This window comes from Typopeltis vanoorti, chromosome 24 (assembly GCF_054136105.1).
Source record: "Typopeltis vanoorti isolate ZY-2024b chromosome 24, IOZ_Tvanoo_1.0, whole genome shotgun sequence".
Classification (NCBI taxonomy): Eukaryota; Metazoa; Arthropoda; class Arachnida; order Uropygi; family Thelyphonidae; genus Typopeltis; species Typopeltis vanoorti.
Genome location: NC_143572.1, coordinates 26,238,496 through 26,251,165, shown reverse-complemented (window position 1 = coordinate 26,251,165; position 12,670 = coordinate 26,238,496). Strand labels below are relative to the sequence as shown.

Below are 12,670 nucleotides of genomic sequence, written 5' to 3'. Positions count from 1 at the left end.
ATGACATTAAGTTGTTTGGCAACAAATAAATATGCTATACACTGAATTCAATAATTACTATAAAGAAGTCAGAGAGAATATTTGGTATCCAGTATGTTGCAATAGGAATCAAGGTCTTATTCTCAATCTGTTATGGTTTTCACTTAAAAACTTAGTTGGATTATGATATGGGATATACATAAACCAGTTCAACAACAAAGCTTACACAATGTCTACTGCTATATTTTTTATTGTTAGATTCACTTAATTTTTTTAGATTTAAGTCATAGTTTGTTTTTACAGTATTTTGTTTATGTTTATCCCTGAAGAAAGACAAAACAGCGCAAGAAACTCACACGTCACGTTTTCTTCACAAACAATAGCTACAGAAGCCACCTGGAAACATTTATATTGCTTAATTCATAATGCAAATTAATAGAATTAAAAAATCTAATATTTATAAACTTTTTTGGAAGAAAATCCATGTAAATTACTTTAAACATCAAAGGTCCAAGTAGTGTTGATAGTTATATGCAAGTAATTTTAATTAAACCAAATATGAAATTACAATTTACAATTTAGTTGGCCAAGAGTTCCATGAAGAATTAGGTTATTTCATAATTATGAAGATTCAGTGGTGTCTCTAATTCTGAGAAAGGCCATGATGTCTGAATACTAATAATTTACAAGAAAAGAAAGTTTGAATTGAGCATGAAGTCATATCATTTAGATAAATTACTCGAGCCTTTTTAAATTAACAAACAGGACAAATTGACTATTATCAATACTCTGCCAGAGATATATTCCATAAGCAGATCTATAGAAATGTAAATGGCTCAGACCTTCAGGATTTAATTCAAGAAAAAATGACTTGCATTGCTGCTGCTACTGTATTAGTGCCATTTTTGCTTGTGGCAGCCACAAATATGTTACTAGTTATATCAATCATATGGCTAATTTTTTTCTATGATGTATACAAATAATGACCAAACCTGATCACATAATTGGGACAGTGCATGAAATGACATTAAAGATATTGAGAGGTATATGGAACCATCTTGAAAACTAATTTATCACATGAACCAAGGATTCACAGAAGGAGATGTCATGTCAATCTTCTATTTACACACAATGGTATCTATCACCCACCAGTAATATTTTTTGTCTGTAAACTGCATGTGTTCTCTGGCTGAGTTGCCTACATGCAGAATGAAAAAAACCCTTGCCATCTACCTCCATATGAAATCTATAGCTCATCTTATAGTGAAAAAGTCGATATGTAGCAGGGAACAATGAGTCTTTGAATGCAGTGTTATTACTTAGTTGTTCAAAGCTGTCAGAGCAGAATTCCTTGTCAAAGAAACTGGAACATTTCTTATGAGATGCATTATGATTTAACATAATATGTAATTTAACATAAAAATTGTTCAGATCCTATTTTCCAAGTAAACAATGGACATAATAAAAAAAATTCTTTCATTTTTTATACATAGACACTTTCAAGAGTATGACTCAAATTTAAAATGTCTCACACGTGCTGAATAAAAGAATGAATACTGCATTTTATATATACAATAACTAATCTCTTGTTACACACAGTTTCAATTAGCATGATGCGTGGATAGGGTTGATTTATTTTTCAAAAAATATCAAGTAACTGGTCTGCAAAATAAATAACAATGCACACCACTGAAACCACCTTAGTCTGCTCCAACCATTATTGGGTGAACACAATTCTGGCTGGTTGTCTTTACTGGCAAATAAAATCATTATGGACCAAGGGATGATTACAACTTTTAAGGTGCTATCTTAGAACTTTTTTGCATAGACAAAGTTACAACAGAAGACAAAGCAATTTCATTGCTAGAATTGTGGAACAATCATATTCGAAGAGATGTTATTGAAAATATTCATGAATCCTGGCATGAAATGAAATTAAGCATACTGAGAGGCATGGAACTATCATTTCACATTGTATAAATAATTTCATTAGCTTTCAAGTAAGTGAATATAAATAGAAGTAAAGAAATAACTAACCCTGGAAGAGAGCTTGGTTCAGTTGAACTGGAACACTATGAATTTGTTCAGTAATTACCTGAATCGCATTTAGAAGAATTTAGCAATGATGACTTTAACTTGATAAACTGTATGTAGACATGAAAATACAGATGCTGAAGAGTGTGAAGCAGACAAAAACGTGCAAGCGAAGGAGATAACTCTAAAGGAATTTGATGCAATGTTTTACACTTTAGAAACATTTCAGAAATTATCTTAATAATGAGAGAAGTATGCAAGTCAGATGAAACTTGGAGAAACCTTTCACTTGTTACCATCAAATGCATGCATAGAAAAGAAAAAAATAGTTCTAACTACTCTGCAGAATTATTTCTAAAAAACATTTTTCAATTGTAAGTAATAACTTTTAATTGTAGTGATCAAATTTTATTCTCCTTCATAGTTATATTGAATTAAAAACAGTAAAAAAAAAGTGCAGTTAAAAAATTAGCAAATATTTGTTAAGTGCATGGACCAATTATGAATTTCTGTAATGAATATTATATTTGATTATATAATGTATGGTGATTTTGTATCTATATTGTGGTTTCTCGGGAACACATTAAGTGTTAATCAAGGGATTACTGCATATTGCAAACCACTATGACCAAGATATTTATAATTCTGCTTATTACTAGTTTAAAACAGATTTAACAGCTAAGCAACTTCACAAAATTCATTTTTCAGGTCTTTTTAATAATAAAATACTTCCGTGAATTGCTGCATTTATATAGAGTATCTCAATTCATCAGAAATATATAATAAAGGCTGATATATTATCCAGTCACCCATTCATTCACATACATACATAACCTGCACTATAAATCATGATGTTGTAGGTGAAGGAAAAATTGAGTTTTACTGTTTCATTTATACTCAAGTATACAAAATGACTAGAACATATGCAGTAATTATGCATTTGTTGACAAATGATATATATCTACTTTTAATATAGCAAACTAGCCTGTAATATAGAAGTTTTATGGTTTCAACTCAGATACTGAATACATTTCATACTTTTACCAGATTAAAAATTGTAATATGCACAATAATTTAAACAGCCAATGTATTTGGGGAAAAAAATACATTTTTCAGGAGAAACTTGCAATAAGATATTAATGTGAAAGATCTCAATATCAAATTTCAAAAAAAATCAGCATAAGAATTTTATTTTAATGAATTAAATTGGTCTTAACAGCCAAGTGGTATTAATTACTTTTATCATCAATATGCTGTGCATATTTATAATCCTACTGGGAGCATTTATGTTTATAGAACTCTTTTTATAAACTGATAGCTATGGGAACTTTTAAAAAAGAAAGGAAAAAAAAACATACACACAGCTGATATATGTAATAGTACTTTTTTCTTAATGAGATATAGACAAGTCAATGACTTGAAACAGGCATAGTTTCTCACCCAAGGCAGTGTCCAACAACTTGTTAGTAGGATCACCATAAACACATCTGTAATAGACACAGGCATGCACACATACACACGGATTATGCTGTGTTTCGTATTTAAAATGCAAAATGATGCATTACAATAATTTTTTCTAAGAGACCTAATGTGGTTTTTGACATAACGTACACTGGTAAGATATAAAATCAAAGTTTATATATAAAAATCAACCACTATACCATTACTTATTTGTCCTTAGTAAATGTATATCATAATAGGCATGCACGCTTTTCTTCATGCTGAAAATGCCATCCAATTTATATATTATATAGTCAAATATACATGAAATATCTCAAATTGTTGCACATATGGCTATTAAACACAATAAAAGTTAGAAAACGTTTTGTCTATCAATTTAATTTTCAGGTTTTATATAAAGTTAACCACTGCTTAAAAAAAAAAAGAAAAAAGACAGGCACTTCCTCTTATATATTTCTCTGTGTTAATGAACCAGTGCATATCCTGACATTTCCTTCTATGAGTTCTAACAGGAAAGAATACCCTTCACCTATATTTCAGGTTAGAAAGCTTTAAACATTATCGTTAGCTTCAACAGACGTTATCATTTTAAAAACATTTATTTATAGTTGGATTCTCAATCTATGAGGCATTTAAATATAAGTAATCTAGCTGATGAAACAAAGCAATTTTGCTCCATCAGATTGAAATTAAATATTGAAAAAATTATTAATGAAATATGTGTTAATCAAGCTTCATCACTCTTAACCTACTTTGTATTTACAAGTTTATTAGGGAAAAAAATAACTTGCTGTTGTCTAGATACAAACATTCATGGTTTTATATGTACAGTAAACACAGCCATTAAAGAATTACAAAATTCTTTACAGTATGTGCAAAGAAAAATCAACTTAAAATTTCGACTGATCCTAAAGAATAACAATTCTTTCCTTAAAACAACTTGATTGTTTTTTTACATTTAATATCTTAGGAATGGTATAGCCTATCACTGATGTTTTTTTTTTTTATTGTTGCTTTTCATTTAACTTCAAGCTATTCCAAGTCCTTTGATAACAAAATTGCAAATAGGCAACAGCAATAAATAATAGCACAACAAATATAAAAATCTAAGGCATTAATCTGGAATTGCAGACAAAGACTAGAATTGTGAATGTACATTTTGCACATGACTAAACTTAATGGTATGAAGTTTGCTGTATGCACTATTTTGCCTGACAGCATCGTTGGAGGAGGGGGGAAAAAAAAAAAAAAAAAAAAAAAATCACAGTGCCCAAAAGATGAGTGTTCAGATGATAGATGTAAGCAAAGTCCTGAGAAGTACACAAGCCTCTAATCTCTATACTTTTGACCCAGTAACAACTTCATCTGTAAGCATGAGGAGGATCTTTACATATTTTGGTAGTCATTTCAACCTGCAAAATGTAATGCAACATTAAACGATTTCTAAAATTTCACACCTCTTTTGTACAGGTAGCACATCTATATCAGATTCTATTAACAATACTGCATAAAAGATTCTTCTATAAATATTCTCTCTCTCTACACACACACATACACAGCTAATTCTCTTTTTACATGGCTTTTTTTTTTTTTTTACATACTTTTGAAATAACAGTTTAGAAAACAAAAGCAATTACAGTATTTGCCGGCGTATAAGACACACCAGCCTCTACAACACGCCCCTTTTTTTGTACCCATTTTTTAAGGAAGAAAACTTTATCACTGAATATTATAATGAATTTACAGTATTTCAAATATAAAGTAATAAGTAGGTCTCCTTTCAACAAATACCTAATCTAACAAGAAAGAGTATCCACCTTTTAATCTTCTTTGTCAAAACCCAGAAATTCATCTCCAGAGCTAAATGAAGAGACACTCGAAACCTCTTCTAAATCAGAATCTGAATTCTCCTGCAAACAAATTGTTCTCTGTACCATCCAGTGCATTACTAATGCCACACTTAAATGATTTAACCACAGTTTCAGTTTTCACAGCATCCCGTGACACTTTGACCCACTCAGAAACTTACGAAATGCTAGGCCTCTTTCTTCTTCCTGATGGCATAACCTCAAAATCTGAAGACTGCATCCAGCTGTTCCACTTTTCCTTCATAAATCCGTTAAATGGTTTATTAATACAGACATGTAAAGGTTGAAGCTGACTAGTTAGACCTTCTGGAATTACAGCCAACTGAGTTTTCAATTCCTTGAGTTTATTTTTAACATCTTCTGTTCTGCAAGAACAAAACTGATCCCATACTAGCAGGACAGGTTTCTTTAGCAGTCCGCCAGGGCCCCTAGGCCAATATAAAATATCCATAACTTCATTCCTCCTCCATCCATTCTTTTGATCCACTGAACTCTACGTAACCGGAATGCTCTCACACACCGCAAGGAAGCAATTGAGTGACTCGGAACAGAGAAAATGTCCAGAAATGAAAGTAATAAAAAAACTGAGTATCGGCGTATAAGAAGCACCCTGTTTTTCAGACCTATTTTCAGAGAAATAAAGCGCATCTTATATGCCGGCAAATATGGTATATTTTTACACAGTATATTTTCATTTCATTTTCATGGTTCAAATGCCGCTTATTTTTAAAATTTCTGTTTGAATTCAGTTATCTTAAAAAAGGGTGTTCCATTATAATTACCATTTCCTAGTACGGTACATAGGTACTTGAATTTTGGGGAACCCCCGCTCAATGTTTTAAATATCAGGAATTACTCTATGCTACAGAATGTAGACAAATGCCAAGTAGAACTTATATAGTGAAATCACAAAAAAAGTGTTGTTGGTGGCTTTAAAGCAGCCAAGGATTGCGTGACTATTATTTTGCAGCAATGCTTCAGGAGATCGTATATTAAAACCATTATCATTAATCGACCCCTAAGACCACGGGCAATGAAAAGTGTGGATTTTAACACGTTACCAGTGCACTGGAAGGCAAATAAAAAAAAGGTTGGGTTACAAAAGAAATTTTTAATAAAAGGTTCCATCAATGTTTTGTTCCATAAGTTAAATGCAATTTGGTGGAAAAAAATCTGGAAAAAAAGAAAATTCTACATCCTGTTTTAGAACACCCAAATGTAGAATTTTCTTTTCTGCCACCTAATACAACCACTAGACCAGGGTGTGATTGCTACCTTCAAAACTTATTACATAAGAAGAACATTCCAATGCATTTTAGATAAACTAGATAAGGATAATTTACTGACAGTTATTGATGTAAGAAATTTTCTATTTTGAATTGCATCAAACTTGCTAAGTTGGTGTTATCAGAATTGAAACCATCAACTTTAAATGCATGCTGGAAAACTACTTGGCCAGAATGTGTGAAAAAGAAAAACCCTGCACCTTTGCATACAACTCGATATCATCAGATTAGCGCATGCAGTTGGTGGAGGACTTTATGATTTTTCGTCTGCAGATATTGAAGAATTGATGGCTGACAAGGCTGTTAGTGATGACAAAATAATAAAGCTGTCTTGATGTGATAATGAAGCGATTGTACTCACTGCAGGATTAATTAAAGAAGGGCTTCAAATGGCTAGTAAAATTGCAAGCATGATCCAAATACTGAACGAACGGAACAGTTTAAATGTGAACTGAAGTTAAATATGGTGCGATACGAAGAATTAAACAAAGATCTAGTCAAAACAGAATTTCAATGATTAATTACAGCGTTTGTGATTTAAAAAAAAAAACAATCTTCAGAATTATTGGAAATTAGTGATAATTTAGTTCCTTTTATTGAGGAAAACATTTTGCTATTGCAGTATGAACAGGATGGGCAAAGTGTTTCAAGTGATGTGATATAATACCAGTCTCACACAAAAGAATGCGGCTACGGTCAGAGAGTGACATCGAATAAAATTTAACTAATAACCATATGCCCAGGTATCTGGACCTTTTCGAATTTGTTTTATTAGTGGAACACTATTTTCTTTAAGAGATGCATATATGTTTTGTTTGAAAATAACTTATTGTTCGTATCAGATTTTCACATCTGGAACCATTCTTCTATTTTTTCATATGCATGGTATTCTTTTTAACACTGTTTTCATTTACACAATTTTTTCTGAAATCAATCTACTGTGTAAATAGAAAATTGCATGCTGCATATGCTAGAAATATTGTGGCCGGTATTTAACCACAAACAAAGATACTACATAGAAACTATTTCTTTATTATTTTGACTGGTTTCATGAAATCATTTGTTTCATTTCATCAGGAGATAACGTGAATAAACTAAAAAACTAGAAAGCAAGTAAAAAAAACAGTTAACATCTCTAGTGAAAATATTTGAACTCTGAACTATGTAAATAGAAACTTTTTGTTGAAAGTTTTTCACTTGGTTATATTATAAACTAAAGATACAAAGAAATTATATACTTGGTTTAATCCATTATCCAAGTGTAAGCAAACAAAGTCTGCATCTGAAGTATCTTTCAGGAAGGCAACTCATGGCAAAGGTGGTATGACTTCTCACTTGCTTTAGTATCCATAATGCAAAGCAATCTCCTTGCAGACATGTATAAGCTATGCATTATGGGAAGGGTCAATACCCAGACTGATTTTCGACCTTTATTGAGGTCTCATCAGTACGAAATGACAATCAAGGAAAAGAAGTAGTAGCCATAGTATTCAACACAAAATACAAGTCTAATATTCTTGAATGGCGGGCAGTCTCAAGTAGTGATGTGGGAAAATATGAAAATGGGTAACTGGACAATGAGACTTATTTGTGCCTATGGTCCCACAGAAGGTTCTACTCAGGTAGAAGTGGAGGAATTTTTTGAGGCTTTAGAAAAGGCAACTGACACAATGAAAAAGGAAAAGTTGGTCCTTTGGGGATCTAAATAGCAGAGTAGGAAATGATTGTCAGATATACAAAAAATATTTTCGGAAAATTTGGAGAAAAGAGCAAAGCTAATAATAATGGCAAATACCTGTTGGATTTCTGCTCAGGACATGGACTGGTTATTACTAACAACCATGTTCCAACATAAAAATGTGCACAAATTCACATGGAGAGAAGAGGCAAGGAATAAGAAAAGTCTCATTGACTATGTTATTGTTGATAGTGATTTTTTCTCCCTGGTGCAGGACACCAGAGTATACAGAGGATTTGAAATTGGAAGCAATCACTATTTAGTCTTGAGCATGATAAAATTGAATTTCATATTGAAAAGAAAAACATGTAAGAAAGTTTTAAAGCGAATAAAAGTTGAGAAGCTCTCAAGTGTAAACTATAGACTAAAATACACAAATATTATTCAAGAAAAATGAAAGTTTGAGAACAGGTACTTTGGAGATTCAGTGGCAAATCCCAAAGAAAACATTAATTGATTCAGCTAGAGAGGCATGTGGTGAGGTTGTCTGCAAGGATAGAAAAATCAGAACTCCATGGTGGACACAAGAAGTTAAAGAGGTAGTGAAGGAAAAGAAGAAAGCATATCAAAAGTTCCTGGCAAATAAGTCAGCTTTTGCTCTTAAAGAATACAGAGACAAATGTAAGAAAACAAAACACAGTGTAAAACTAGCTAAACAAAAGTCATGAGTGGAGGACTTTGGCAAGAACTTAGAAAATAAATATCAAGAAGGTGGTAAGATATACTGGAAGTTGTTGAAGAAGCTTAGAAATGGAGCAAAGTAAAAGGAGTTAGAGATGATAAAGGTGGCATTAAAACAGGAGAAAAAGATATCTTTGAAGTGTGGAGTTTTTACTTTGAAAAATTGCTAAATGAAACAAGCAGTGATAGCACAGTGGTAAAAAACACTCGACAGGCATACAGTCAGGAATACATATCCATATACTTGAAGTAGAAAAGGTCATCAAAGGCTTGAAATGTGGAAAGGCAGCAGGACTAGATGATATTCAACCAGAAATGTTGAAGTACGGTGGTATAAGTCTTACAGTGGCTGCACTGCATAGTTCAGAGAGCCTGAACAGAGGGATGAATTCCCGATGATTGGAGTAGAGTTCTAATAGTACCCATATATAAAAATGAAATAAAACCGAATGTGAGAATTACAGAGGTATTTCTCTACTGCGTGTTCCTGGCAAGATCTATGCAAGCATACTTGATAAACGGTTGAGAAGAATTGTGGAAGAAAAGCTTGGTGAAGAACAAGCTGGATTCAGGCCAAATAGAGGCTGTCAGGATCATATCTTCACTTTACGGCAAATAGTCAAGAAAGCATGGAAATATAACAGAGATCTGTATTTAAGTTTTGTCGATCTGGAAAAGGCATATGACAAGGTGCCAAGAGAGAAGCTATTCAGTATGCTACAGTTATATGGTGTCAATGGAGCATTATATCAAGCAATACTTAGTCTTTATTTAAGTTGAAAGTCAGCAGTTAGAATTGAAGTACAGGAAGATGGTTTAATGTTAAATCTGGTGTGAGACAAGAATGTACATTATCCCCTCTGTTATTCATTATTTATGTAGATCACATTATGAAGGAAAGTGGTATTAAATATTATATCAGAATTGGAGATGCTAATGTCAGCTCTTTGCTTTATGCGGACGATGTTATACTTCTAAACAAATCCACTACAAGTTTGCAAGATTCCCCGACTAAATTGAATAACTGATGTAATAGATATGGTATGAAGGTCAGCATTAAAAAGACAATGAAAATAGGCAGAATCATTGAAAATGTCAACTGTATTGTGAATGGAGAACCTGTGGAACAAGTAAAACATTTCAGCTACTTAGGCACGATTTTTACTGAAGATGGTAAATTAAATATAGAAATAGACAACAGAATCAGCAAAGCTGGTATAGTGGGAAGTCAATTGAATAAATTCATATGGAATAAGAAAGAAATTAGTCGGAACACTAAATTAGCTGTATACAAGACAGTGTTCAAACCAGTTTTAACCTATGGATCTGAGAGCTGGGTCAGAAGTAAAACACTTGACCAAAGACTAGAGACCGCAGATATGAGAGTCCTGAGAAAGATTAGAGGTGTGAAAAGATGGCATCAGTGGCAATATCATATTAAAAACAAGGATATTAGGAAAGAACTTGATTGTCAGCATCCAGGAATGCGTTAGCAGAGCTAATCTCAGGTGGTATGGTCACTTAAACAGAATGGGTGAGGAAAGATAGCAAATCAAGTGTTTTATGCCAGGTTGGCAGGAAAATGATCCAGAGGAAGACCAAGATATAGGTGGATTGATACGGTACAAAGTGCCTTAGATGATAGAAATATAAGATCTGATAATGTTGGAGTCTTGACAAGTAAAAGACTGATTTGGAGGAAAATTGTAGATAGGAAGTTAGTAATGATGTAAATTTTTCATGTAGTACTATCATATCCTGTACACCCCTTGAGGGTACATGTCAGGAATTTGATGATGATTATACATGTCTGCAAGGAGATGTGCTTTACATTATGGGATACTAAGGAAAGTGATGTGAAGTCATATCATCTTTGCCACGAGTTTCCCCTATCCTGAAAGATACTTCAGGTGCAGACTTTGTTTGCTTACACATGGAAAATGGATTAAACATTTTACGAGGTAATACTCGTATAACGCGGATGTTAGGTTCCATAGAAATGCCGCGTTACATAAATCACGTTATGCGAGACTCAGATCACATAGAAAAAGTAGGGTTAAGTTCCGAAATCGTATTTTTTTTAAAGATTATATAAACAATGACATATCCAACAAAAATATTTCATTTAATTCAGGTAATTCCTGTAAGTTAAGAAAACATATAAACTATGAAACAAATACATAGTATAAAATTATAAAAAATTATAAATTGTCCATAAACTACATTGCACATAATGCACAAATGTGTATATTTTAATCGTCATCACTCTCTTCAAAACTAACATTTCGTAGATGTTCTTTATTATGAGTGGCCGGACATCATTTGTATAATTCTCATTGCATACTTAAACTGATTTAGTTATCAAGAAGTCTGTAATACGACCTTGCTTACCATTATGCTGCAATTTTTTTATTAAGTTCATAATACGGAGCTAAACAAATATCCAATTGTCTCGTGAATTTTCCGGAGTACTCCATTAAGAGATCATTATCCATAAAATAACTTTCTCACGAAGTTCTTTGTCAGATCTTTCCCGCCTTTGGTTCGACGTTATCTATTAGTTGTACCAGTTCCTCCTCATTTAAATCTATTTCCCCATCAATTAATTCACTAATTTCGTTTTCAAACATATCGCAAAAGTGCTCTAAGTGGCCATTACTAATACATTTTTTTACATAAAAAGCATTATATATTGTATGTAACTCACCAAAAATAACGTGCTCAGCTTGAGATTAACACACTTATTTTTAATGCGCTTTCCTGGTTAAAACGAAGACAATGTTCAACAATAAGCACTTTATATGGTAAACAATTGATGTATGTGTGTGTGCTAAAAGGTATTTCCCCTAATATAAATTCGCTACTTATAACTACATGTGCGATACGGGCTGACCCAAAGTTAACGAAGATAAAATTTGATTTTTAAGTCACATGTTGAAAAATATATGAAAAGATAAAGGGTTACTACAGTTTGTAGACCATCTTATAACGAAACCGCGTTGTATAAGTAGTGCGTTCAACAAGGGATATTACAATTTGTAGACTGTGTTATACGAGGGTTACCTGTATATAATTTCTTGGTATCTTCAATTTATAATATAACCAAGTGAGAAACTTTCAACAACTTTCTATCTCTAATCCAGAGTATTTTAATAATAAGATGTGACACCTTTTGGCAACTCATATAGGAAAATATGACTTCTGCATTACTTCAACCTTGGTATCTCACTGCCTGAGGATGATACTAGATGCCCCATGGTAAGTCAGAAACCCGCTGATCCACAGAGAAACCAGATTCCCAGACATCCATTTTCTCCTTCATGACTATGTGGAAAAGTTCTTCAGCAAGGCACATTCTCCTCCTAACCCACTAATCAGACAAGCTTCCAGTTATAGTGAACATGACTATTACAAACATAAAAGACCCAAGGCAATCCTGCTCTCAGCAGAACAGAGCTAACTTGGTATCTCACCTCTGGTTCTTCCCATAATGCATAGCATTATGGGAAGGATCTGGCCCCAACTGATAAGACTCCAATAAAGGTCGAAACAGGTCTGGTGGTTATTCATAATAGTGCTTCATGGTATAAACACTACTAAGAGGGGGAAAAAAAAATCAATTT

The 12,670-nt window shown here is 32.8% G+C and overlaps 1 protein-coding gene across 1 annotated transcript in view; it reads right to left on the bottom strand.

The window, feature by feature from the left end:
• Positions 1–4,094: 4,094 nt before the first annotated feature.
• The window catches only part of Mob3 (MOB kinase activator 3), a 150,422-nt gene continuing 141,846 nt past the window's right edge, over positions 4,095–12,670 (bottom strand). The window contains exon 7 of the mRNA XM_090413795.1: positions 4,095–4,886. Coding sequence (XP_090269921.1) covers positions 4,836–4,886 — 51 coding nt within the window. The 3' untranslated portion in view covers positions 4,095–4,835. The remainder of the gene's footprint in view (positions 4,887–12,670) is intronic.